Genomic DNA, 27,541 nt, shown 5'->3' on the forward strand with positions numbered 1-27,541 from the left:
TTGGCAGTTTCCCATAGTATGAAAATAGTTGTGGTAAGAGTGCAAAGATTTACCCCAAGACAAGGAAAAAATGCTAAACATAATTTATTAAAGAAACATTTTTCTAGTGCTCGTAAACATTTTTCCTTCATGAATGGATGAACAGGTCCTTGAAGACAATACTTCACCTGTTCTGTCAATGGACTTTTGTGCCCAGATGTGGGAAGAACACACCGTACATGCCCTGCTGAACCTGGTACAGATCTGACTTTCTTCTTAGGCAAAAGGCAATCTGGTGGGAAAGGAATAATGTTAATGGCAAAAAAAAAAAGTTTGCAAAAGGCAAATTTCATTAAACAGTCCCAAACCACCCTGCCATGAGATGTCCCTCCATCTGTCAGGCAGAGGACTTGGTGAAGGAGCCTCTTGCCAAGGCTGCGCAGGCAGAATCCCACACAGTCCCTAGTTTTAAATCTGAGCTTTTTCTTCTCAATCCTGCTGACTAATTTTTACTCCCAAACCACCAAGGGCAGGAATCCATGTTCTCTGTAGGCTGAGCAAAGCAAACACAGCTGCTGATGAAACTGTACTATTAAGATACTGACTCCTATTAAATAAGGATCAATGATCAAAAAGGATCTGCTCTGCAGTTTCCAAAGGGATGCAGCTGGAATGCAGTCCAGCAGTGCTGCTACAGGCTGCGTTAAGAGCATTGAGAACAGAATTCTGGTTCTGATTACCTGTAGGTAATTTCTTCTATATTCCTTCGATCTGTAACTTAATTATTCTGAACAGGGTTGAGGTTGAAGAGGAGTGTTGTAGGAGATCCTCTGTTCAACCTGCTTGCACCTTACTTTTTGGTTTTTTATTTTTCTTTCTGCAAAAGACTCTGGATCTCATTTGTGATCTACTGCCTCTTTCCCTAGAAATCTGTTTAGCAAGGTATAAATATCCTTCCCCATGCTCGTGTGCGTGAGTTTGAGAAACCAGACAGTAACTGGAGGAGGATTTGGCATGGGGTTTGCTGTGGCTGTGCATGTTGGGGTACTGCTCCCACCATGCTTCCTGTGGCTGTCTGACAGTCCCTCCTGCAGCAACTCAGATTGCTGGGCTCTGCTACAGCCAAAAGTGAGGTATGAGAGCAAAAGGGCCACTTACCAGGAAGCATAACAACAGGAGGAGAATGAACCCAAGCAGGGCAAAAACACAGATGAGGATTATTGCCCAGAACTGAAGCTCTGCAGAGGCAAAATAGGAGCACATTAGTTTTTTGGACGTGTAGTTGTTTTACCTTGGACAGAAAGAGATCTTGCCCTGGGGCAGTTCAGAAGTACTGCACAAACAGACAGGTGAGGCACAATCACTGGAAGGTTGCATCTAGCCCTCCTTGGCCACAGAACAAACGTGCCTTGGTGGTGTTAAGAATGGCAAGGATGTACAAAAACCCAAACTTCAAATGCAACTCAAGGAGCAGTGGAGCCCTCAGATTGTCTCTCTGAACACTCCTGGAACTAAGTTGTCTCCTGGACACCTTCAGGGTCAGGACAGGGCTCAGTGCCAGCAAAACTAACTATAGTTAGCTGTGGATGGTGAGAGGAAAAGAAACTTTTTCTGAGTACTACTTTTTCCTGTTTACTGCTGGTAGTGAAGCTATGGCTGTGCTCACAGCACTGTTTGCCTCCCACGATTCCTGGATTTCCAGGCTTTTCCACAGGTCCCAGCTCCATTTGAAGTAAATGATGCTAATTTACTGTAGCTCAAGTGTGTGGTGGCTTTAGGGTGAATCACTCTGAAAACAAAAACACTTACCAGATCTTTTGGACTCTTGTTCCGCTGTTGTGAGCGAAGAGTAATCTGGAAAAGAAAGGGTGGGACAGTTGAGAAACAGGGCGCTACAGAGGTGACAAAAACAAAAGTAACAAAAGTTCCTGCAAAGTCATCCTGGGAGCACTTGCCTTCAACCACTAAACTCTGCTCATCCAGCTCATAGGTGGGGCCCAGCTTGGTGAACCCATCTGTCAAGCGCTGCAGCTCCTTGTACACCTCTTGCTTTTGTAAAGCCCTTGAGAAGGGGTCATGTGTGAATTTGCAGACAGAGGCGATGCTTGTGTAAGGTTTCTCATGGACAGGCCTGGAGGATGAAAGCCAGAATCATTGTTATAGGACAAGAGGAAAGAAGCACCGAGTTGGGGAGAGGGGTTCAGCCTCAGATTCATGCTTGCAGATAGCAAGTAATGTTTCATGATCGTAGACTAGTTTTTGTAGTTTGAGCTGGATGAGAAAGGCACTCAAATAGCCTTAGAATCATCAAATCGTTCAGGTTGGGAAAGACCTCTAAGATCACCCAGTCCAACCCCAGCCCATCCCACCATGCCCACTGACCACATCACTCAGTGCCACATCTCCATGTTTCTTAAACACCTCCAGGACAGTGACCCCACCACCTCCCTAGCCTTGTGAAATCCACCCAATCACTCAATCCCAGGCATTTTTAAGAGAAATCAGCTTTGTTTGTTTGTTTCTCCAAAGAGATGGTGGAGAAGATACAGTAGATTTAGACCTCAGGGCAGTCTGTTATTGTGACCATTTGTGAACGTGTTTAATTTTTAGGTTATTTGAATAGGCCAAAGGAGAGAATGAGCATGTTTTAGGTGCCATCAAGAGCACAGATATTGACAATGAGGTGTGAACAGCATGGCGGTAGCTCTGACTGCCATTTCTGCTTAAGTACTGTTTCTGGATGAAATGAAAACGCTTCCAAAGTAGGTCATACCCAAAGCTCTCCACGGTACAGCCAGCAAAGTTGTTCTTCATGCTGCTACTTCTGAATACATCGAGCTGATGGGAAGAAACAGAACAATTGAGGAAAACAAGTAGATTTAATGCATCTTTAATTTGGACAGGGAAATCATTCCAAGCAATAGCTTGGAATTATTGGAATTAACTTACCTCTTTCTCAATTTTCTCTTTGCTCTCTTGGTACATCTGTGACCTGGAGTCCTGCAGTTCTGGGGAGTATGGAAGGTTGGTGATTCTGAATTTCAATCTGAAGCTTTCCTTCTCAGACTTGAGAGGTGTTTTGTTGGTTGCTGCTTCAATTGCTAGTTCCAAGCCTGGAAAGTGAAAGAGTTAGGGTAAACTCTGAGAAAGAGAAACAGGTTCTGCTGCCAATCAGTGGTGCTTGGAGCGCTTAGTTGGAAAAATGTGATGAAGTCCTAACAGGTTAATAGAAAGTGAGTTGCACTGGGATCTGACAGCAAATTCCTGAACTGCTCTTTGAAATACCGGTCTTTCAGCAAAGTACTAAGCTAGTTGGTTCTTCTGGAGTTGTACATTTGGGAAAAGGTAGATCTGTTTATTCCGCAATGCTTGAAGTTATCGTAAGTAGTCATCTCTTCATTTTTTTCTTGTTTAGCATTGAATAGTCACAGGAGCAATTGAGGACCAAAGGATTAGACTGAGCCAGACTGAGTGGGTCAAAAAAGTGGCTCCACTCTGACCTCAGTTCAGTATTCAGCTTAGTAATAGACTTTTCCCTGAGTTAGAGAAGAAAATGGGGGATTCTGTGGCAGTGGGTTGAACTGAGTGGAAACAGGGCAGCTGAGATTTGAACTGTATGTACCGTCTACTGAGAATTCTTGCAACTGGTAGCTGCTCCCCAACCATAGTCCCGTTGTATTTGAAGTCCCATTCTGAAAAGCCTTTTCAACCTCTACCCTGTTGATGCTGGGCTCTTGCTGGAAGAAGCAATTGCAGTCAACCACTATGGATCCAACCCTATGGACAGAAACAGAGGTTCTGAGTTAAAAATCTGCTAGCCAGTCTCTTGTCCAAGCCTCTTCCCATGAAAGCAGAACACTGGAGATATGCCCAATGCTCTCTCTTAAAAATTAGCAGTCCAAGTTCAGAGGAGGAAGGCAGAAGGTGCAGAGTCACCCTTCAGTCCTCATTCTTAATGGGTAAAATTGCTGATGGCAATCAGTAAATACTGATCTGGGGATACCCTACAAAAAATTCTGACTGTGTCTAAGTTTGCATCAGTTAGGAAGAATTCAAACTGATGAATTCTAGGAAGCTGAAAAGGCATGAACCAAACTGTTAATGGACAGGTGGAATTCTGCAAAGGATGATGGTACTTGGCAGCTGGAGAACAGTGCCAGGGGGTTGCAATCTTTTAAAACTTTTTAAATAAAATTGTATTACAGACCTTAGTCTTGTGATGCTGCAGTTTAGGAACTGGCCTTGCAGGTTGCTCTGACGGTATAATTGGTTCAGCTGAAAGAAAAATGTCATGTGAATAATGAGTTCTGGACCTCTGGTAGATGCTTTAGGGCAGCAGGAGGGCCTGTAGCTGTGGAACAATGTTATTTTTTCTGAGTGTGCCTTCTGGTGATGGGGTCTGACTTCCAGCTTGGTAGTCCTTTTTGTCTTATCTAGACAAGCTGCTACTGTTAAACTGTGCAATCTGTTGACTGATGGCTGTCATCTTGGTCCATATTTCATGGATGGAACAGACTGGGATCTTAAAGCACAGAATATTATGACTTCATTTAAAAATCAAAAGCTACCTAAGGCTTTATCAGGTTGGTCTGTTGACGGATTGGTGATGAAGAGAACATGTTCGTTTCTCAGCAATTAATTATGAATGTGCTGAGTTCTGAGCTGGTGGCTATGTGACTACAGTGCTGAGTGACTACATTTAAATTTCATGGTGCATATCTTTGGATGGAGGTAGTTTCCTAAAACCACATGTAAACTGAAAAATTTAACTGTCTGAAAAGCCAATCTCATTTTTTAGGTTCTAGAAAATTTTGTTCCCAAATGTGGTGGTTTTTATTTTTAATTAAGTAAACACTAGTTTAATTAAATATACAGTAGTTGCTGCAAAAGTTGACCAGTGCAAATATGGTGGTATTTGAACTGCAGCTCTTTACCTTTTTACTGATGCTTTCCAGTGCTGCTTTGTATTCTGGAGACTGAGAGTCTGGGTTAGTTAAGTTTTCGTTGACTATTCTAAAGCTCAGTTTGTATCCTGTTATGGCTGGAGCTTTATTCAAGACAGGTTTTCTGGTGGTAGCTGTGTCTGGGAGGTGGAAACCTAAATTAAAAAAAGGTAAAGTGCTTTTATTTTTACAGCAAATCTATGCACACCGCAAAAGCAATATGGTCATGCCTCTGTTTAGTTCATATGATGTAACAAAGATGTTGTGCAGGAATTTGTATAATTTAAGGGATCTAAGTGCTCTTAGACCAGCAACAACATGTTGGCTTTTATTTATTTTTTTTGCCTTAATGCCAAAACATACTGAATCTGAACAAGCCAAAGGGAAAAGTTCATTAGTACTCAAGCCCTGATGGAGTGTAAGAATGAGGAGTACTCTCCAAGTGACACCATAATCATTGCTTTTTACTGCTTATGCATGCTTACCATTAACGTACAGACTGTTCTTCTCTAGGCTGAAGTGCCCTAGTTTGGTGACGCCATTTGTCATGGTGCTTAGCTCATGATAAACTGTTTCTCTGTCAAACCTGGCCATGCTGCCATTGTTCTTGTAGCTGCAGACAGCATTCACACCTGTGTCACTCCTGTGCCTCCCAGACCTGAGTGAAAACGTCAGACACGTTGTTTAGGATGCTGCTGATGCTTGCAGAACACCCTGTGTAATTCCTGTGGCTATCAATAACTGCACAGCTGAGCTCATGATATATATTTCAGTGGAATGTGAAGAACTGTGGCAGCAGCATTTTGATACCAAAATAATTTTACCATTGATAAATTTGTGGATAGGGAAGCAGTTGCCACTGGCTTCTGTTTTCTGGCATCTTCACGTGTAGTAACTTATGCAAATGTAAGTTGTGTGAGAACAGACAAATAGATAATTGAGCTTTCAGGAATCTTACCTAAATCCCATCACTTTGCATCCTGTGTAGACAGACCTTATGCTGCTTCTTTTGAACAGAGGGTCAATCTATTTAAAATAACAGTAATAAAGTAAATTTGAGAACTTGAAAGCATATCCTGAGTTTAACGCAGACCAGATCACCACGGTAACTCAAAATGGGCAAGGCCAGAGCCAGACTTACATAATGTTTGATAACTTTCTCAGTGGAAATGAATCTGCGGGAATTTGGTGCATCCAGATCTGCAGTATATTGGAAGTTGGTCAAGGTGAAATTAAGTGTGAAATGGCTGGTTGTTGGGCTTGGAGCAGTAGTTATGCTCAGATCTGTAATCACATGGGAGAAGGATTATGATTTTGCTTTACAAAAAGCTGTACTTGGTTTCAAAGACGTTCACAATCCTTTCAAACCAAGACTACTCCAAGGAACCTGTTTTTGGCAAAACACTTACGTGATCTCTGGAGTGGTTTGTTATAACCTGAAAAGGAAATGCAAGAGAAATATTCTGTGAGTGAACTATACACTTAAAGAATGAAAGAGGGGATAATTAAATGGATGATTCAGGAATGAATCATCAGAACCAGTCCCTGAGGCTGTGAATCTGTTAAATTCTTGCTTGAGCGGTAGGAGCCTTTTATATTATGAAGGACTACAGTGAGAAAATACACATATTGCTTTAAATTAAGTATTAGTGGGGTAGAGAAATCAGGTGAAATGAACATTTGCAAGTGAATGATTTTTGTCAAGCCTAAAATTAATTCACTCTTCAGTGCAACATAGAAATTAAAATCTTCAAAAACGTCAATGTGAAAACGCTCTTGGAAGCAAACACTTCATCTTACACAAATCAGACAGAAAATTCTAGAGGGGTCACCTTTTCCTTATGTTTACTTTTATTATTCTTTAACTGAAGAGTTTCCTAAAGCCCGGAGTGGTTCCAGACTGCTCTGGTGCCTGGAGGACTGCAAACTATGCACTTACCGTTGACATAGAGGCTCTCCTTGTCCAGTTTATAGATTCCTAATTTGGTGATGTTGTTTGTCATGTTCTTTAGTTCTTGGTAAACTGTAGCTTTGTCAAAATTGGGCACTTGGGAGCCGTTTCCATAGCTGCAGATGCTGTCTACTGCTGTGCTATCACTATTCGTCACTGACCTGAGAAATCAAGTAGAATCAAGTTTCTGTTAGTGGTTCTAAAAATCTGTGGGTTTTCTTCTGACGTGATTAAAAAGAGAAGAAAAACAAGAAAATAAAAGCAATTAAAATCTGTCCACAGTTGTTAGAGATAAACTGCAGAAGTTATACTGAGATGTTGGTACTATAGCACAAAGGCTTTGTAAGATTAAGCACATAGAAAAATGCATAAAAGCTTTATTGTAATGATGCTGACTTCTTGAAAAAGGAAAATAACGTTTCAAGTATCAGTCAAACTTAAGTAAATCCATTTGTCTTCCAGCTGCATTGCTTACCTGAATAGTATTACTTTGCAGCCAATGAAATCAGGGCCAATGCTGCTTTTCTGAAGCAGAGGGTCAATCTGACAAGAAAAGGTGTCTGTGAGTATGGGTGATGCAAAACATTGGGTGATTTCAGTTAAGAACACCATGATGTTAGCTTACATAATGCTGCATTATTTTCTTGGTAGAATTGAATTTAGCAGAATGTGATCTCCCTAGGTCTGTAGTGAACCTGAGGTTGGTTATGGTGAAGTTCACTGTGAATTGCTGTATTATTTGTCCTGGGGTTTGAGTGTTGAATGGCTTTTCCACTGTAAGAGAGAACAAATATTATGCAGATAAGCAAAAACAAACAAGAAAACCATCATAAGATGCAATATTATCTATTTTTTTAACATTTAGGTAAGAAAATTATGAACATGATCACAAACTGGAGGTATCTGCTAATCTCATGAACACAGCAAAATCAGAAAAAAAAGACAATTATACCTCTGAGTAGTTTGACAGATAAGTTTTAATATACTTACATGACAGATCACGTGGTTCACTGTAATCTGAAAAGAAATGATCAATCATTAGGACAATATTCCAAGAATGTCTTCTGGCTCCAACTGATCAAGAGCAGCAGTACCAAACATGTCACGTTCCTAATGACTTCAGGGATTGTGATTGTTTTAACTTAGTGAGGCTGACAGTTTTTGCCATCTGCTTTATGCTATCTGTTCTGAGAGATAATGAAATCAAAGGATCGTATAACATCGTGTTTAGGAAGGGACTCACAATGCACAATTCAGACTCCTGGTTCTGCACAAGACAACCCAAAAGCAAAATCCTACATTTAAGAGATTTGCACAAACACTTCTCACATTCTAATGGAAGGGTGCTGTGACTGAAACCCTGCAGAGGAGTTTCAATGACCGAATATTATCTCAGATGTATTAAAACATTGTCTAACTCATTACAAAAATGTCTTGGTCAACAAAAAGAACAATGCTGTAAGCAACAGAGGGTACCAATAAAAATGAGAATCAAGAAGAGAAAAAGGTCATGTGTAAAGCATGCTAGTATCAGATAAGAAGTACACCAAGGTGAGCTCTGAAACTATTCACAATGAACTATACAGAAAAAGCTAAACATGAACAAATACAACTTGACAAAAATTAATACTTCAAAAAAATCAATAAAACTGAAAAAAGCTCCTTAGAAAAAAAAAACTAAAGAAAAAAAATCATAAAATTAAAATGAAAAAAAAGGAGATACTCAGAAAAAAATTAAGAATGCAACAAAAAACGACGGAAAAAAAAAAAAAAATTCACCGTTGACGTAGAGGCTGGTCCTGTCCAGGCTGTAGGGGCCCAGGCGCGTGATGGCGCTGGTCTTGTTGCTCACTTCGTGGTAAAGGCCCACCCTGTCCAAGTCAGGGCTGGAGGGCTCCTTCCTGTAGGTGCAGACCAGGTCCACGCCTGTGTTGTCGCCTTGCCTCACGGACCTGGAAAACAGAAAGCCATGCCTGAGCTCCTGGCTTCTGCACCTCGTTGCCCAGCGGTCGACCGGCTCTGCGGCTTCTGAATGTGTACGTCTGCGTGAATGCATGCTCGGTATTCCCCCGTCAGGCCAAGCTGGGGCTCCGTTCCCCTCCTGCCTCCCCTGAAAGTACGGCTTCTTTTCAGGAAGCCGTGGGCACGAGGAGCATTTGGAGTCATTCTTTGGTCAGCACCATGACCCGAGGGTCAGGGGGATGGCCACGAGGGGAGGCTACGAGGGCTGAGGTCGTGAGGGAGTACGACAGCAGGGAGAAGGTCTTGGTGGCGACGGAGCAGAAGTGTTGTGGGGCCCCGAGTGCTGGCATCTGAGAAGGGACACTCGGTTGACTCCCCTACCTGAAGGCTGTCGTTGCACATCCAAGGAAACTGGGGCCAATGCTGGTGTCCTTCAGAAGGCGGTTGAGCTGCCAACGAGAAAGGTTTCTGATGAGACCCCTGCTTGCATCCCTGGATACCTTCCAGTCCTAGTGGCAAGCTGTCCTGGCCTTGGCGGCGTTGCGGGTTACCTACCAAGGTGGTCATGACCCTCTGGGTGGCGTTGAGCTTTGCCGAGTGGGGAATCTGCAGGTCGGAATCGTAGGGGAGATTGGTGATGGTGAAGTTGACGGTGAAACGCTCGTGGCCTGCAGGTGTCGTTGGTGGACGAGTGGGAGCTGCAAGAAGCACGGATGGGGAGTGAGGCGGTGCCGGGGGACAGCTGTGAAGGCAGTGGGTGGGCAAAGGCAGCGGTGGCGGGCCAGCTATTCCTCCTCCCTGGCCCTCATTAGGATGGGAAAGTCTGGCGGGTTCTGCCCTTGTCCCAGGGATCACAAGCTCGGTCCCAGAGCCACATCTGCATGGGACGAGAGGCCCGCGAGGCACCGGTTGCCTTTTGGGTGCATCCTGCCCCTGTATGGTACTCACTGGGCGTTGCTGGCTGCGTCACTGGCTGTTCGTTGTAACCTGGAAGAAGAGAGAGAGTCATGAGCTGGAGCTGCGTGAGGGGAAGGCGGAGGGCCCGAGGAGGCTGCCAGAGGGAGGCAGCAGGAGAGGCCTTGTTCACCGTTGACGTAGAGGCTGGTCCTGTCCAGGCTGTAGGGGCCCAGGCGCGTGATGGCGCTGGTCTTGTTGCTCACTTCGTGGTAAAGGCCCACCCTGTCCAAGTCAGGGCTGGAGGGCTCCTTCCTGTAGGTGCAGACCAGGTCCACGCCTGTGTTGTTGCCTTGCCTTACGGACCTGGAAAACAGAAAGCCATGCCTGAGCTCCTGGCTTCTGCACCTCGTTGCCCAGCGGTCGACCGGCTCTGCGGCTTCTGAATGTGTACGTCTGCGTGAATGCATGCTCGGTATTCCCCCGTCAGGCCAAGCTGGGGCTCCGTTCCCCTCCTGCCTCCCCTGAAAGTACGGCTTCTTTTCAGGAAGCCGTGGGCACGAGGAGCATTTGGAGTCATTCTTTGGTCAGCACCATGACCCGAGGGTCAGGGGGATGGCCACGAGGGGAGGCTACGAGGGCTGAGGTCGTGAGGGAGTACGACAGCAGGGAGAAGGTCTTGGTGGCGACGGAGCAGAAGTGTTGTGGGGCCCCGAGTGCTGGCATCTGAGAAGGGACACTCGGTTGACTCCCCTACCTGAAGGCTGTCGTTGCACATCCAAGGAAACTGGGGCCAATGCTGGTGTCCTTCAGAAGGCGGTTGAGCTGCCAACGAGAAAGGTTTCTGATGAGACCCCTGCTTGCATCCCTGGATACCTTCCAGTCCTAGTGGCAAGCTGTCCTGGCCTTGGCGGCGTTGCGGGTTACCTACCAAGGTGGTCATGACCCTCTGGGTGGCGTTGAGCTTTGCCGAGTGGGGAATCTGCAGGTCGGAATCGTAGGGGAGATTGGTGATGGTGAAGTTGACGGTGAAACGCTCGTGGCCTGCAGGTGTCGTTGGTGGACGAGTGGGAGCTGCAAGAAGCACGGATGGGGAGTGAGGCGGTGCTGGGGGACAGCTGTGAAGGCAGTGGGTGGGCAAAGGCAGCGGTGGCGGGCCAGCTATTCCTCCTCCCTGGCCCTCATTAGGATGGGAAAGTCTGGCGGGTTCTGCCCTTGTCCCAGGGATCACAAGCTCGGTCCCAGAGCCACATCTGCATGGGACGAGAGGCCCGCGAGGCACCGGTTGCCTTTTGGGTGCATCCTGCCCCTGTATGGTACTCACTGGGCGTTGCTGGCTGCGTCACTGGCTGTTCGTTGTAACCTGGAAGAAGAGAGAGAGTCATGAGCTGGAGCTGCGTGAGGGGAAGGCGGAGGGCCCGAGGAGGCTGCCAGAGGGAGGCAGCAGGAGAGGCCTTGTTCACCGTTGACGTAGAGGCTGGTCCTGTCCAGGCTGTAGGGGCCCAGGCGCGTGATGGCGCTGGTCTTGTTGCTCACTTCATGGTAAAGGCCCACCCTGTCCAAGTCAGGGCTGGAAGGCTCCTTCCTGTAGGTGCAGACCAGGTCCACGCCTGTGTTGTCGCCTTGCCTCACGGACCTGGAAAACAGAAAGCCATGCCTGAGCTCCTGGCTTCTGCACCTCGTTGCCCAGCGGTCGACCGGCTCTGCGGCTTCTGAATGTGTACGTCTGCGTGAATGCATGCTCGGTATTCCCCCGTCAGGCCAAGCTGGGGCTCCGTTCCCCTCCTGCCTCCCCTGAAAGTACGGCTTCTTTTCAGGAAGCCGTGGGCACGAGGAGCATTTGGAGTCATTCTTTGGTCAGCACCATGACCCGAGGGTCAGGGGGATGGCCACGCGGGGAGGCTACGAGGGCTGAGGTCGTGAGGGAGTACGACAGCAGGGAGAAGGTCTTGGTGGCGACGGAGCAGAAGTGTTGTGGGGCCCCGAGTGCTGGCATCTGAGAAGGGACACTCGGTTGACTCCCCTACCTGAAGGCTGTCGTTGCACATCCAAGGAAACTGGGGCCAATGCTGGTGTCCTTCAGAAGGCGGTTGAGCTGCCAACGAGAAAGGTTTCTGATGAGACCCCTGCTTGCATCCCTGGATACCTTCCAGTCCTAGTGGCAAGCTGTCCTGGCCTTGGCGGCGTTGCGGGTTACCTACCAAGGTGGTCATGACCCTCTGGGTGGCGTTGAGCTTTGCCGAGTGGGGAATCTGCAGGTCGGAATCGTAGGGGAGATTGGTGATGGTGAAGTTGACGGTGAAACGCTCGTGGCCTGCAGGTGTCGTTGGTGGACGAGTGGGAGCTGCAAGAAGCACGGATGGGGAGTGAGGCGGTGCTGGGGGACAGCTGTGAAGGCAGTGGGTGGGCAAAGGCAGCGGTGGCGGGCCAGCTATTCCTCCTCCCCGGCCCTCATTAGGATGGGAAAGTCTGGCGGGTTCTGCCCTTGTCCCAGGGATCACAAGCTCGGTCCCAGAGCCACATCTGCATGGGACGAGAGGCCCGCGAGGCACCGGTTGCCTTTTGGGTGCATCCTGCCCCTGTATGGTACTCACTGGGCGTTGCTGGCTGCGTCACTGGCTGTTCGTTGTAACCTGGAAGAAGAGAGAGAGTCATGAGCTGGAGCTGCGTGAGGGGAAGGCGGAGGGCCCGAGGAGGCTGCCAGAGGGAGGCAGCAGGAGAGGCCTTGTTCACCGTTGACGTAGAGGCTGGTCCTGTCCAGGCTGTAGGGGCCCAGGCGCGTGATGGCGCTGGTCTTGTTGCTCACTTCGTGGTAAAGGCCCACCCTGTCCAAGTCAGGGCTGGAGGGCTCCTTCCTGTAGGTGCAGACCAGGTCCACGCCTGTGTTGTTGCCTTGCCTTACGGACCTGGAAAACAGAAAGCCATGCCTGAGCTCCTGGCTTCTGCACCTCGTTGCCCAGCGGTCGACCGGCTCAGCGGCTTCTGAATGTGTACGTCTGCGTGAATGCATGCTCGGTATTCCCCCGTCAGGCCAAGCTGGGGCTCCGTTCCCCTCCTGCCTCCCCTGAAAGTACGGCTTCTTTTCAGGAAGCCGTGGGCACGAGGAGCATTTGGAGTCATTCTTTGGTCAGCACCATGACCCGAGGGTCAGGGGGATGGCCACGAGGGGAGGCTACGAGGGCTGAGGTCGTGAGGGAGTACGACAGCAGGGAGAAGGTCTTGGTGGCGACGGAGCAGAAGTGTTGTGGGGCCCCGAGTGCTGGCATCTGAGAAGGGACACTCGGTTGACTCCCCTACCTGAAGGCTGTCGTTGCACATCCAAGGAAACTGGGGCCAATGCTGGTGTCCTTCAGAAGGCGGTTGAGCTGCCAACGAGAAAGGTTTCTGATGAGACCCCTGCTTGCATCCCTGGATACCTTCCAGTCCTAGTGGCAAGCTGTCCTGGCCTTGGCGGCGTTGCGGGTTACCTACCAAGGTGGTCATGACCCTCTGGGTGGCGTTGAGCTTTGCCGAGTGGGGAATCTGCAGGTCGGAATCGTAGGGGAGATTGGTGATGGTGAAGTTGACGGTGAAACGCTCGTGGCCTGCAGGTGTCGTTGGTGGACGAGTGGGAGCTGCAAGAAGCACGGATGGGGAGTGAGGCGGTGCTGGGGGACAGCTGTGAAGGCAGTGGGTGGGCAAAGGCAGCGGTGGCGGGCCAGCTATTCCTCCTCCCCGGCCCTCATTAGGATGGGAAAGTCTGGCGGGTTCTGCCCTTGTCCCAGGGATCACAAGCTCGGTCCCAGAGCCACATCTGCATGGGACGAGAGGCCCGCGAGGCACCGGTTGCCTTTTGGGTGCATCCTGCCCCTGTATGGTACTCACTGGGCGTTGCTGGCTGCGTCACTGGCTGTTCGTTGTAACCTGGAAGAAGAGAGAGAGTCATGAGCTGGAGCTGCGTGAGGGGAAGGCGGAGGGCCCGAGGAGGCTGCCGGAGGGAGGCAGCAGGAGTGGCCTTGTTCACCGTTGACGTAGAGGCTGGTCCTGTCCAGGCTGTAGGGGCCCAGGTGCGTGATGGCGCTGGTCTTGTTGCTCACTTCATGGTAAAGGCCCACCCTGTCCAAGTCAGGGCTGGAAGGCTCCTTCCTGTAGGTGCAGACCAGGTCCACGCCTGTGTTGTCGCCTTGCCTCACGGACCTGGAAAACAGAAAGCCATGCCTGAGCTCCTGGCTTCTGCACCTCGTTGCCCAGCGGTCGACCGGCTCTGCGGCTTCTGAATGTGTACGTCTGCGTGAATGCATGCTCGGTATTCCCCCGTCAGGCCAAGCTGGGGCTCCGTTCCCCTCCTGCCTCCCCTGAAAGTACGGCTTCTTTTCAGGAAGCCGTGGGCACGAGGAGCATTTGGAGTCATTCTTTGGTCAGCACCATGACCCGAGGGTCAGGGGGATGGCCACGAGGGGAGGCTACGAGGGCTGAGGTCGTGAGGGAGTACGACAGCAGGGAGAAGGTCTTGGTGGCGACGGAGCAGAAGTGTTGTGGGGCCCCGAGTGCTGGCATCTGAGAAGGGACACTCGGTTGACTCCCCTACCTGAAGGCTGTCGTTGCACATCCAAGGAAACTGGGGCCAATGCTGGTGTCCTTCAGAAGGCGGTTGAGCTGCCAACGAGAAAGGTTTCTGATGAGACCCCTGCTTGCATCCCTGGATACCTTCCAGTCCTAGTGGCAAGCTGTCCTGGCCTTGGCGGCGTTGCGGGTTACCTACCAAGGTGGTCATGACCCTCTGGGTGGCGTTGAGCTTTGCCGAGTGGGGAATCTGCAGGTCGGAATCGTAGGGGAGATTGGTGATGGTGAAGTTGACGGTGAAACGCTCGTGGCCTGCAGGTGTCGTTGGTGGACGAGTGGGAGCTGCAAGAAGCACGGATGGGGAGTGAGGCGGTGCCGGGGGACAGCTGTGAAGGCAGTGGGTGGGCAAAGGCAGCGGTGGCGGGCCAGCTATTCCTCCTCCCCGGCCCTCATTAGGATGGGAAAGTCTGGCGGGTTCTGCCCTTGTCCCAGGGATCACAAGCTCGGTCCCAGAGCCACATCTGCATGGGACGAGAGGCCCGCGAGGCACCGGTTGCCTTTTGGGTGCATCCTGCCCCTGTATGGTACTCACTGGGCGTCGCTGGCTGCGTCACTGGCTGTTCGTTGTAACCTGGAAGAAGAGAGAGAGTCATGAGCTGGAGCTGCGTGAGGGGAAGGCGGAGGGCCCGAGGAGGCTGCCAGAGGGAGGCAGCAGGAGAGGCCTTGTTCACCGTTGACGTAGAGGCTGGTCCTGTCCAGGCTGTAGGGGCCCAGGTGCGTGATGGCGCTGGTCTTGTTGCTCACTTCATGGTAAAGGCCCACCCTGTCCAAGTCAGGGCTGGAAGGCTCCTTCCTGTAGGTGCAGACCAGGTCCACGCCTGTGTTGTCGCCTTGCCTCACGGACCTGGAAAACAGAAAGCCATGCCTGAGCTCCTGGCTTCTGCACCTCGTTGCCCAGCGGTCGACCGGCTCTGCGGCTTCTGAATGTGTACGTCTGCGTGAATGCATGCTCGGTATTCCCCCGTCAGGCCAAGCTGGGGCTCCGTTCCCCTCCTGCCTCCCCTGAAAGTACGGCTTCTTTTCAGGAAGCCGTGGGCACGAGGAGCATTTGGAGTCATTCTTTGGTCAGCACCATGACCCGAGGGTCAGGGGGATGGCCACGAGGGGAGGCTACGAGGGCTGAGGTCGTGAGGGAGTACGACAGCAGGGAGAAGGTCTTGGTGGCGACGGAGCAGAAGTGTTGTGGGGCCCCGAGTGCTGGCATCTGAGAAGGGACACTCGGTTGACTCCCCTACCTGAAGGCTGTCGTTGCACATCCAAGGAAACTGGGGCCAATGCTGGTGTCCTTCAGAAGGCGGTTGAGCTGCCAACGAGAAAGGTTTCTGATGAGACCCCTGCTTGCATCCCTGGATACCTTCCAGTCCTAGTGGCAAGCTGTCCTGGCCTTGGCGGCGTTGCGGGTTACCTACCAAGGTGGTCATGACCCTCTGGGTGGCGTTGAGCTTTGCCGAGTGGGGAATCTGCAGGTCGGAATCGTAGGGGAGATTGGTGATGGTGAAGTTGACGGTGAAACGCTCGTGGCCTGCAGGTGTCGTTGGTGGACGAGTGGGAGCTGCAAGAAGCACGGATGGGGAGTGAGGCGGTGCCGGGGGACAGCTGTGAAGGCAGTGGGTGGGCAAAGGCAGCGGTGGCGGGCCAGCTATTCCTCCTCCCCGGCCCTCATTAGGATGGGAAAGTCTGGCGGGTTCTGCCCTTGTCCCAGGGATCACAAGCTCGGTCCCAGAGCCACATCTGCATGGGACGAGAGGCCCGCGAGGCACCGGTTGCCTTTTGGGTGCATCCTGCCCCTGTATGGTACTCACTGGGCGTCGCTGGCTGCGTCACTGGCTGTTCGTTGTAACCTGGAAGAAGAGAGAGAGTCATGAGCTGGAGCTGCGTGAGGGGAAGGCGGAGGGCCCGAGGAGGCTGCCGGAGGGAGGCAGCAGGAGTGGCCTTGTTCACCGTTGACGTAGAGGCTGGTCCTGTCCAGGCTGTAGGGGCCCAGGTGCGTGATGGCGCTGGTCTTGTTGCTCACTTCATGGTAAAGGCCCACCCTGTCCAAGTCAGGGCTGGAAGGCTCCTTCCTGTAGGTGCAGACCAGGTCCACGCCTGTGTTGTCGCCTTGCCTCACGGACCTGGAAAACAGAAAGCCATGCCTGAGCTCCTGGCTTCTGCACCTCGTTGCCCAGCGGTCGACCGGCTCTGCGGCTTCTGAATGTGTACGTCTGCGTGAATGCATGCTCGGTATTCCCCCGTCAGGCCAAGCTGGGGCTCCGTTCCCCTCCTGCCTCCCCTGAAAGTACGGCTTCTTTTCAGGAAGCCGTGGGCACGAGGAGCATTTGGAGTCATTCTTTGGTCAGCACCATGACCCGAGGGTCAGGGGGATGGCCACGAGGGGAGGCTACGAGGGCTGAGGTCGTGAGGGAGTACGACAGCAGGGAGAAGGTCTTGGTGGCGACGGAGCAGAAGTGTTGTGGGGCCCCGAGTGCTGGCATCTGAGAAGGGACACTCGGTTGACTCCCCTACCTGAAGGCTGTCGTTGCACATCCAAGGAAACTGGGGCCAATGCTGGTGTCCTTCAGAAGGCGGTTGAGCTGCCAACGAGAAAGGTTTCTGATGAGACCCCTGCTTGCATCCCTGGATACCTTCCAGTCCTAGTGGCAAGCTGTCCTGGCCTTGGCGGCGTTGCGGGTTACCTACCAAGGTGGTCATGACCCTCTGGGTGGCGTTGAGCTTTGCCGAGTGGGGAATCTGCAGGTCGGAATCGTAGGGGAGATTGGTGATGGTGAAGTTGACGGTGAAACGCTCGTGGCCTGCAGGTGTCGTTGGTGGACGAGTGGGAGCTGCAAGAAGCACGGATGGGGAGTGAGGCGGTGCCGGGGGACAGCTGTGAAGGCAGTGGGTGGGCAAAGGCAGCGGTGGCGGGCCAGCTATTCCTCCTCCCCGGCCCTCATTAGGATGGGAAAGTCTGGCGGGTTCTGCCCTTGTCCCAGGGATCACAAGCTCGGTCCCAGAGCCACATCTGCATGGGACGAGAGGCCCGCGAGGCACCGGTTGCCTTTTGGGTGCATCCTGCCCCTGTATGGTACTCACTGGGCGTCGCTGGCTGCGTCACTGGCTGTTCGTTGTAACCTGGAAGAAGAGAGAGAGTCATGAGCTGGAGCTGCGTGAGGGGAAGACGGAGGGCCCGAGGAGGCTGCCGGAGGGAGGCAGCAGGAGTGGCCTTGTTCACCGTTGACGTAGAGGCTGGTCCTGTCCAGGCTGTAGGGGCCCAGGTGCGTGATGGCGCTGGTCTTGTTGCTCACTTCATGGTAAAGGCCCACCCTGTCCAAGTCAGGGCTGGAAGGCTCCTTCCTGTAGGTGCAGACCAGGTCCACGCCTGTGTTGTCGCCTTGCCTCACGGACCTGGAAAACAGAAAGCCATGCCTGAGCTCCTGGCTTCTGCACCTCGTTGCCCAGCGGTCGACCGGCTCTGCGGCTTCTGAATGTGTACGTCTGCGTGAATGCATGCTCGGTATTCCCCCGTCAGGCCAAGCTGGGGCTCCGTTCCCCTCCTGCCTCCCCTGAAAGTACGGCTTCTTTTCAGGAAGCCGTGGGCACGAGGAGCATTTGGAGTCATTCTTTGGTCAGCACCATGACCCGAGGGTCAGGGGGATGGCCACGAGGGGAGGCTACGAGGGCTGAGGTCGTGAGGGAGTACGACAGCAGGGAGAAGGTCTTGGTGGCGACGGAGCAGAAGTGTTGTGGGGCCCCGAGTGCTGGCATCTGAGAAGGGACACTCGGTTGACTCCCCTACCTGAAGGCTGTCGTTGCACATCCAAGGAAACTGGGGCCAATGCTGGTGTCCTTCAGAAGGCGGTTGAGCTGCCAACGAGAAAGGTTTCTGATGAGACCCCTGCTTGCATCCCTGGATACCTTCCAGTCCTAGTGGCAAGCTGTCCTGGCCTTGGCGGCGTTGCGGGTTACCTACCAAGGTGGTCATGACCCTCTGGGTGGCGTTGAGCTTTGCCGAGTGGGGAATCTGCAGGTCGGAATCGTAGGGGAGATTGGTGATGGTGAAGTTGACGGTGAAACGCTCGTGGCCTGCAGGTGTCGTTGGTGGACGAGTGGGAGCTGCAAGAAGCACGGATGGGGAGTGAGGCGGTGCCGGGGGACAGCTGTGAAGGCAGTGGGTGGGCAAAGGCAGCGGTGGCGGGCCAGCTATTCCTCCTCCCCGGCCCTCATTAGGATGGGAAAGTCTGGCGGGTTCTGCCCTTGTCCCAGGGATCACAAGCTCGGTCCCAGAGCCACATCTGCATGGGACGAGAGGCCCGCGAGGCACCGGTTGCCTTTTGGGTGCATCCTGCCCCTGTATGGTACTCACTGGGCGTTGCTGGCTGCGTCACTGGCTGTTCGTTGTAACCTGGAAGAAGAGAGAGAGTCATGAGCTGGAGCTGCGTGAGGGGAAGGCGGAGGGCCCGAGGAGGCTGCCGGAGGGAGGCAGCAGGAGTGGCCTTGTTCACCGTTGACGTAGAGGCTGGTCCTGTCCAGGCTGTAGGGGCCCAGGTGCGTGATGGCGCTGGTCTTGTTGCTCACTTCATGGTAAAGGCCCGCCCTGTCCAAGTCAGGGCTGGAAGGCTCCTTCCTGTAGGTGCAGACCAGGTCCACGCCTGTGTTGTCGCCTTGCCTCACGGACCTGGAAAACAGAAAGCCATGCCTGAGCTCCTGGCTTCTGCACCTCGTTGCCCAGCGGTCGACCGGCTCTGCGGCTTCTGAATGTGTACGTCTGCGTGAATGCATGCTCGGTATTCCCCCGTCAGGCCAAGCTGGGGCTCCGTTCCCCTCCTGCCTCCCCTGAAAGTACGGCTTCTTTTCAGGAAGCCGTGGGCACGAGGAGCATTTGGAGTCATTCTTTGGTCAGCACCATGACCCGAGGGTCAGGGGGATGGCCACGCGGGGAGGCTACGAGGGCTGAGGTCGTGAGGGAGTACGACAGCAGGGAGAAGGTCTTGGTGGCGACGGAGCAGAAGTGTTGTGGGGCCCCGAGTGCTGGCATCTGAGAAGGGACACTCGGTTGACTCCCCTACCTGAAGGCTGTCGTTGCACATCCAAGGAAACTGGGGCCAATGCTGGTGTCCTTCAGAAGGCGGTTGAGCTGCCAACGAGAAAGGTTTCTGATGAGACCCCTGCTTGCATCCCTGGATACCTTCCAGTCCTAGTGGCAAGCTGTCCTGGCCTTGGCGGCGTTGCGGGTTACCTACCAAGGTGGTCATGACCCTCTGGGTGGCGTTGAGCTTTGCCGAGTGGGGAATCTGCAGGTCGGAATCGTAGGGGAGATTGGTGATGGTGAAGTTGACGGTGAAACGCTCGTGGCCTGCAGGTGTCGTTGGTGGACGAGTGGGAGCTGCAAGAAGCACGGATGGGGAGTGAGGCGGTGCCGGGGGACAGCTGTGAAGGCAGTGGGTGGGCAAAGGCAGCGGTGGCGGGCCAGCTATTCCTCCTCCCCGGCCCTCATTAGGATGGGAAAGTCTGGCGGGTTCTGCCCTTGTCCCAGGGATCACAAGCTCGGTCCCAGAGCCACATCTGCATGGGACGAGAGGCCCGCGAGGCACCGGTTGCCTTTTGGGTGCATCCTGCCCCTGTATGGTACTCACTGGGCGTCGCTGGCTGCGTCACTGGCTGTTCGTTGTAACCTGGAAGAAGAGAGAGAGTCATGAGCTGGAGCTGCGTGAGGGGAAGACGGAGGGCCCGAGGAGGCTGCCGGAGGGAGGCAGCAGGAGTGGCCTTGTTCACCGTTGACGTAGAGGCTGGTCCTGTCCAGGCTGTAGGGGCCCAGGTGCGTGATGGCGCTGGTCTTGTTGCTCACTTCATGGTAAAGGCCCACCCTGTCCAAGTCAGGGCTGGAAGGCTCCTTCCTGTAGGTGCAGACCAGGTCCACGCCTGTGTTGTCGCCTTGCCTCACGGACCTGGAAAACAGAAAGCCATGCCTGAGCTCCTGGCTTCTGCACCTCGTTGCCCAGCGGTCGACCGGCTCTGCGGCTTCTGAATGTGTACGTCTGCGTGAATGCATGCTCGGTATTCCCCCGTCAGGCCAAGCTGGGGCTCCGTTCCCCTCCTGCCTCCCCTGAAAGTACGGCTTCTTTTCAGGAAGCCGTGGGCACGAGGAGCATTTGGAGTCATTCTTTGGTCAGCACCATGACCCGAGGGTCAGGGGGATGGCCACGAGGGGAGGCTACGAGGGCTGAGGTCGTGAGGGAGTACGACAGCAGGGAGAAGGTCTTGGTGGCGACGGAGCAGAAGTGTTGTGGGGCCCCGAGTGCTGGCATCTGAGAAGGGACACTCGGTTGACTCCCCTACCTGAAGGCTGTCGTTGCACATCCAAGGAAACTGGGGCCAATGCTGGTGTCCTTCAGAAGGCGGTTGAGCTGCCAACGAGAAAGGTTTCTGATGAGACCCCTGCTTGCATCCCTGGATACCTTCCAGTCCTAGTGGCAAGCTGTCCTGGCCTTGGCGGCGTTGCGGGTTACCTACCAAGGTGGTCATGACCCTCTGGGTGGCGTTGAGCTTTGCCGAGTGGGGAATCTGCAGGTCGGAATCGTAGGGGAGATTGGTGATGGTGAAGTTGACGGTGAAACGCTCGTGGCCTGCAGGTGTCGTTGGTGGACGAGTGGGAGCTGCAAGAAGCACGGATGGGGAGTGAGGCGGTGCCGGGGGACAGCTGTGAAGGCAGTGGGTGGGCAAAGGCAGCGGTGGCGGGCCAGCTATTCCTCCTCCCCGGCCCTCATTAGGATGGGAAAGTCTGGCGGGTTCTGCCCTTGTCCCAGGGATCACAAGCTCGGTCCCAGAGCCACATCTGCATGGGACGAGAGGCCCGCGAGGCACCGGTTGCCTTTTGGGTGCATCCTGCCCCTGTATGGTACTCACTGGGCGTCGCTGGCTGCGTCACTGGCTGTTCGTTGTAACCTGGAAGAAGAGAGAGAGTCATGAGCTGGAGCTGCGTGAGGGGAAGACGGAGGGCCCGAGGAGGCTGCCGGAGGGAGGCAGCAGGAGTGGCCTTGTTCACCGTTGACGTAGAGGCTGGTCCTGTCCAGGCTGTAGGGGCCCAGGTGCGTGATGGCGCTGGTCTTGTTGCTCACTTCATGGTAAAGGCCCACCCTGTCCAAGTCAGGGCTGGAAGGCTCCTTCCTGTAGGTGCAGACCAGGTCCACGCCTGTGTTGTCGCCTTGCCTCACGGACCTGGAAAACAGAAAGCCATGCCTGAGCTCCTGGCTTCTGCACCTCGTTGCCCAGCGGTCGACCGGCTCTGCGGCTTCTGAATGTGTACGTCTGCGTGAATGCATGCTCGGTATTCCCCCGTCAGGCCAAGCTGGGGCTCCGTTCCCCTCCTGCCTCCCCTGAAAGTACGGCTTCTTTTCAGGAAGCCGTGGGCACGAGGAGCATTTGGAGTCATTCTTTGGTCAGCACCATGACCCGAGGGTCAGGGGGATGGCCACGAGGGGAGGCTACGAGGGCTGAGGTCGTGAGGGAGTACGACAGCAGGGAGAAGGTCTTGGTGGCGACGGAGCAGAAGTGTTGTGGGGCCCCGAGTGCTGGCATCTGAGAAGGGACACTCGGTTGACTCCCCTACCTGAAGGCTGTCGTTGCACATCCAAGGAAACTGGGGCCAATGCTGGTGTCCTTCAGAAGGCGGTTGAGCTGCCAACGAGAAAGGTTTCTGATGAGACCCCTGCTTGCATCCCTGGATACCTTCCAGTCCTAGTGGCAAGCTGTCCTGGCCTTGGCGGCGTTGCGGGTTACCTACCAAGGTGGTCATGACCCTCTGGGTGGCGTTGAGCTTTGCCGAGTGGGGAATCTGCAGGTCGGAATCGTAGGGGAGATTGGTGATGGTGAAGTTGACGGTGAAACGCTCGTGGCCTGCAGGTGTCGTTGGTGGACGAGTGGGAGCTGCAAGAAGCACGGATGGGGAGTGAGGCGGTGCCGGGGGACAGCTGTGAAGGCAGTGGGTGGGCAAAGGCAGCGGTGGCGGGCCAGCTATTCCTCCTCCCCGGCCCTCATTAGGATGGGAAAGTCTGGCGGGTTCTGCCCTTGTCCCAGGGATCACAAGCTCGGTCCCAGAGCCACATCTGCATGGGACGAGAGGCCCGCGAGGCACCGGTTGCCTTTTGGGTGCATCCTGCCCCTGTATGGTACTCACTGGGCGTTGCTGGCTGCGTCACTGGCTGTTCGTTGTAACCTGGAAGAAGAGAGAGAGTCATGAGCTGGAGCTGTGTGAGGGGAAGGCGGAGGGCCCGAGGAGGCTGCCGGAGGGAGGCAGCAGGAGTGGCCTTGTTCACCGTTGACGTAGAGGCTGGTCCTGTCCAGGCTGTAGGGGCCCAGGTGCGTGATGGCGCTGGTCTTGTTGCTCACTTCATGGTAAAGGCCCGCCCTGTCCAAGTCAGGGCTGGAAGGCTCCTTCCTGTAGGTGCAGACCAGGTCCACGCCTGTGTTGTCGCCTTGCCTCACGGACCTGGAAAACAGAAAGCCATGCCTGAGCTCCTGGCTTCTGCACCTCGTTGCCCAGCGGTCGACCGGCTCTGCGGCTTCTGAATGTGTACGTCTGCGTGAATGCATGCTCGGTATTCCCCCGTCAGGCCAAGCTGGGGCTCCGTTCCCCTCCTGCCTCCCCTGAAAGTACGGCTTCTTTTCAGGAAGCCGTGGGCACGAGGAGCATTTGGAGTCATTCTTTGGTCAGCACCATGACCCGAGGGTCAGGGGGATGGCCACGAGGGGAGGCTACGAGGGCTGAGGTCGTGAGGGAGTACGACAGCAGGGAGAAGGTCTTGGTGGCGACGGAGCAGAAGTGTTGTGGGGCCCCGAGTGCTGGCATCTGAGAAGGGACACTCGGTTGACTCCCCTACCTGAAGGCTGTCGTTGCACATCCAAGGAAACTGGGGCCAATGCTGGTGTCCTTCAGAAGGCGGTTGAGCTGCCAACGAGAAAGGTTTCTGATGAGACCCCTGCTTGCATCCCTGGATACCTTCCAGTCCTAGTGGCAAGCTGTCCTGGCCTTGGCGGCGTTGCGGGTTACCTACCAAGGTGGTCATGACCCTCTGGGTGGCGTTGAGCTTTGCCGAGTGGGGAATCTGCAGGTCGGAATCGTAGGGGAGATTGGTGATGGTGAAGTTGACGGTGAAACGCTCGTGGCCTGCAGGTGTCGTTGGTGGACGAGTGGGAGCTGCAAGAAGCACGGATGGGGAGTGAGGCGGTGCCGGGGGACAGCTGTGAAGGCAGTGGGTGGGCAAAGGCAGCGGTGGCGGGCCAGCTATTCCTCCTCCCCGGCCCTCATTAGGATGGGAAAGTCTGGCGGGTTCTGCCCTTGTCCCAGGGATCACAAGCTCGGTCCCAGAGCCACATCTGCATGGGACGAGAGGCCCGCGAGGCACCGGTTGCCTTTTGGGTGCATCCTGCCCCTGTATGGTACTCACTGGGCATTGCTGGCTGCGTCACTGGCTGTTCGTTGTAACCTGGAAGAAGAGAGAGAGTCATGAGCTGGAGCTGCGTGAGGGGAAGGCGGAGGGCCCGAGGAGGCTGCCGGAGGGAGGCAGCAGGAGTGGCCTTGTTCACCGTTGACGTAGAGGCTGGTCCTGTCCAGGCTGTAGGGGCCCAGGTGCGTGATGGCGCTGGTCTTGTTGCTCACTTCATGGTAAAGGCCCACCCTGTCCAAGTCAGGGCTGGAAGGCTCCTTCCTGTAGGTGCAGACCAGGTCCACGCCTGTGTTGTCGCCTTGCCTCACGGACCTGGAAAACAGAAAGCCATGCCTGAGCTCCTGGCTTCTGCACCTCGTTGCCCAGCGGTCGACCGGCTCTGCGGCTTCTGAATGTGTACGTCTGCGTGAATGCATGCTCGGTATTCCCCCGTCAGGCCAAGCTGGGGCTCCGTTCCCCTCCTGCCTCCCCTGAAAGTACGGCTTCTTTTCAGGAAGCCGTGGGCACGAGGAGCATTTGGAGTCATTCTTTGGTCAGCACCATGACCCGAGGGTCAGGGGGATGGCCACGCGGGGAGGCTACGAGGGCTGAGGTCGTGAGGGAGTACGACAGCAGGGAGAAGGTCTTGGTGGCGACGGAGCAGAAGTGTTGTGGGGCCCCGAGTGCTGGCATCTGAGAAGGGACACTCGGTTGACTCCCCTACCTGAAGGCTGTCGTTGCACATCCAAGGAAACTGGGGCCAATGCTGGTGTCCTTCAGAAGGCGGTTGAGCTGCCAACGAGAAAGGTTTCTGATGAGACCCCTGCTTGCATCCCTGGATACCTTCCAGTCCTAGTGGCAAGCTGTCCTGGCCTTGGCAGCGTTGCGGGTTACCTACCAAGGTGGTCATGACCCTCTGGGTGGCGTTGAGCTTTGCCGAGTGGGGAATCTGCAGGTCGGAATCGTAGGGGAGATTGGTGATGGTGAAGTTGACGGTGAAACGCTCGCGGCCTGCAGGTGTCGTTGGTGGACGAGTGGGAGCTGCAAGAAGCACGGATGGGGAGTGAGGCGGTGCTGGGGGACAGCTGTGAAGGCAGTGGGTGGGCAAAGGCAGCGGTGGCGGGCCAGCTATTCCTCCTCCCTGGCCCTCATTAGGATGGGAAAGTCTGGCGGGTTCTGCCCTTGTCCCAGGGATCACAAGCTCGGTCCCAGAGCCACATCTGCATGGGACGAGAGGCCCGCGAGGCACCGGTTGCCTTTTGGGTGCATCCTGCCCCTGTATGGTACTCACTGGGCGTTGCTGGCTGCGTCACTGGCTGTTCGTTGTAACCTGGAAGAAGAGAGAGAGTCATGAGCTGGAGCTGCGTGAGGGGAAGGCGGAGGGCCCGAGGAGGCTGCCAGAGGGTGGCAGCAGGAGAGGCCTTGTTCACCGTTGACGTAGAGGCTGGTCCTGTCCAGGCTGTAGGGGCCCAGGCGCGTGATGGCGCTGGTCTTGTTGCTCACTTCGTGGTAAAGGCCCACCCTGTCCAAGTCAGGGCTGGAGGGCTCCTTCCTGTAGGTGCAGACCAGGTCCACGCCTGTGTTGTCGCCTTGCCTCACGGACCTGGAAAACAGAAAGCCATGCCTGAGCTCCTGGCTTCTGCACCTCGTTGCCCAGCAGTCGACCGGCTCTGCGGCTTCTGAATGTGTACGTCTGCGTGAATGCATGCTCGGTATTCCCCCGTCAGGCCAAGCTGGGGCTCCGTTCCCCTCCTGCCTCCCCTGAAAGTACGGCTTCTTTTCAGGAAGCCGTGGGCACGAGGAGCATTTGGAGTCATTCTTTGGTCAGCACCATGACCCGAGGGTCAGGGGGAGGGCCACGAGGGGAGGCTACGAGGGCTGAGGTCGTGAGGGAGTACGACAGCAGGGAGAAGGTCTTGGTGGCGACGGAGCAGAAGTGTTGTGGGGCCCCGAGTGCTGGCATCTGAGAAGGGACACTCGGTTGACTCCCCTACCTGAAGGCTGTCGTTGCACATCCAAGGAAACTGGGGCCAATGCTGGTGTCCTTCAGAAGGCGGTTGAGCTGCCAACGAGAAAGGTTTCTGATGAGACCCCTGCTTGCATCCCTGGATACCTTCCAGTCCTAGTGGCAAGCTGTCCTGGCCTTGGCAGCGTTGCGGGTTACCTACCAAGGTGGTCATGACCCTCTGGGTGGCGTTGAGCTTTGCCGAGTGGGGAATCTGCAGGTCGGAATCGTAGGGGAGATTGGTGATGGTGAAGTTGACGGTGAAACGCTCGCGGCCTGCAGGTGTCGTTGGTGGACGAGTGGGAGCTGCAAGAAGCACGGATGGGGAGTGAGGCGGTGCTGGGGGACAGCTGTGAAGGCAGTGGGTGGGCAAAGGCAGCGGTGGCGGGCCAGCTATTCCTCCTCCCTGGCCCTCATTAGGATGGGAAAGTCTGGCGGGTTCTGCCCTTGTCCCAGGGATCACAAGCTCGGTCCCAGAGCCACATCTGCATGGGACGAGAGGCCCGCGAGGCACCGGTTGCCTTTTGGGTGCATCCTGCCCCTGTATGGTACTCACTGGGCGTTGCTGGCTGCGTCACTGGCTGTTCGTTGTAACCTGGAAGAAGAGAGAGAGTCATGAGCTGGAGCTGCGTGAGGGGAAGGCGGAGGGCCTGAGGAGGCTGCCAGAGGGTGGCAGCAGGAGAGGCCTTGTTCACCGTTGACGTAGAGGCTGGTCCTGTCCAGGCTGTAGGGGCCCAGGCGCGTGATGGCGCTGGTCTTGTTGCTCACTTCGTGGTAAAGGCCCACCCTGTCCAAGTCAGGGCTGGAGGGCTCCTTCCTGTAGGTGCAGACCAGGTCCACGCCTGTGTTGTTGCCTTGCCTCACGGACCTGGAAAACAGAAAGCCATGCCTGAGCTCCTGGCTTCTGCACCTCGTTGCCCAGCAGTCGACCGGCTCTGCGGCTTCTGAATGTGTACGTCTGCGTGAATGCATGCTCGGTATTCCCCCGTCAGGCCAAGCTGGGGCTCCGTTCCCCTCCTGCCTCCCCTGAAAGTACGGCTTCTTTTCAGGAAGCCGTGGGCACGAGGAGCATTTGGAGTCATTCTTTGGTCAGCACCATGACCCGAGGGTCAGGGGGATGGCCACGAGGGGAGGCTACGAGGGCTGAGGTCGTGAGGGAGTACGACAGCAGGGAGAAGGTCTTGGTGGCGACGGAGCAGAAGTGTTGTGGGGCCCCGAGTGCTGGCATCTGAGAAGGGACACTCGGTTGACTCCCCTACCTGAAGGCTGTCGTTGCACATCCAAGGAAACTGGGGCCAATGCTGGTGTCCTTCAGAAGGCGGTTGAGCTGCCAACGAGAAAGGTTTCTGATGAGACCCCTGCTTGCATCCCTGGATACCTTCCAGTCCTAGTGGCAAGCTGTCCTGGCCTTGGCGGCGTTGCGGGTTACCTACCAAGGTGGTCATGACCCTCTGGGTGGCGTTGAGCTTTGCCGAGTGGGGAATCTGCAGGTCGGGATCGTAGGGGAGATTGGTGATGGTGAAGTTGACGGTGAAACGCTCGCGGCCTGCAGGTGTCGTTGGTGGACGAGTGGGAGCTGCAAGAAGCACGGATGGGGAGTGAGGCGGTGCCGGGGGACAGCTGTGAAGGCAGTGGGTGGGCAAAGGCAGCAGTGACGGGCCAGCTATTCCTCCTCCCCGGCCCTCATTAGGATGGGAAAGTCTGGCGGGTTCTGCCCTTGTCCCAGGGATCACAAGCTCGGTCCCAGAGCCACATCTGCATGGGATGAGAGGCCCGCGAGGCACCGGTTGCCTTTTGGGTGCAT

The 27,541-nt window shown here is 54.6% G+C and overlaps 1 protein-coding gene across 1 annotated transcript; it reads right to left on the reverse strand.

Annotated features, from left to right (window-relative positions):
• Positions 1-68: 68 nt before the first annotated feature.
• MUC16 (mucin 16, cell surface associated) lies at positions 69-27,541 on the reverse strand. Its single transcript, XM_040653646.2, has 77 exons — positions 27,529-27,541; positions 27,171-27,313; positions 26,997-27,064; positions 26,433-26,605; positions 26,294-26,332; positions 25,901-26,043; positions 25,727-25,794; positions 25,163-25,335; positions 25,024-25,062; positions 24,631-24,773; positions 24,457-24,524; positions 23,893-24,065; positions 23,754-23,792; positions 23,361-23,503; positions 23,187-23,254; positions 22,623-22,795; positions 22,484-22,522; positions 22,091-22,233; positions 21,917-21,984; positions 21,353-21,525; positions 21,214-21,252; positions 20,821-20,963; positions 20,647-20,714; positions 20,083-20,255; positions 19,944-19,982; positions 19,551-19,693; positions 19,377-19,444; positions 18,813-18,985; positions 18,674-18,712; positions 18,281-18,423; positions 18,107-18,174; positions 17,543-17,715; positions 17,404-17,442; positions 17,011-17,153; positions 16,837-16,904; positions 16,273-16,445; positions 16,134-16,172; positions 15,741-15,883; positions 15,567-15,634; positions 15,003-15,175; positions 14,864-14,902; positions 14,471-14,613; positions 14,297-14,364; positions 13,733-13,905; positions 13,594-13,632; positions 13,201-13,343; positions 13,027-13,094; positions 12,463-12,635; positions 12,324-12,362; positions 11,931-12,073; positions 11,757-11,824; positions 11,193-11,365; positions 11,054-11,092; positions 10,661-10,803; positions 10,487-10,554; positions 9,923-10,095; positions 9,784-9,822; positions 9,391-9,533; positions 9,217-9,284; positions 8,653-8,825; positions 7,864-7,890; positions 7,499-7,647; positions 7,349-7,416; positions 6,862-7,034; positions 6,332-6,358; positions 6,064-6,206; positions 5,881-5,948; positions 5,408-5,580; positions 4,914-5,077; positions 4,187-4,254; positions 3,602-3,756; positions 2,929-3,092; positions 2,753-2,817; positions 1,935-2,110; positions 1,789-1,833; positions 1,138-1,217; positions 69-271 (listed from the first exon to the last, which is right to left on the reverse strand). The coding sequence occupies exons 1-77, from the start codon at positions 27,539-27,541 to the stop codon at positions 176-178; spliced, it is 8,160 nt and encodes a 2,719-aa protein (XP_040509580.2). The 3' UTR covers positions 69-175.

Source organism: Gallus gallus, chromosome 28, assembly GCF_016699485.2.
Source record: "Gallus gallus isolate bGalGal1 chromosome 28, bGalGal1.mat.broiler.GRCg7b, whole genome shotgun sequence".
In the NCBI taxonomy this organism is placed as follows: Eukaryota; Metazoa; Chordata; class Aves; order Galliformes; family Phasianidae; genus Gallus; species Gallus gallus.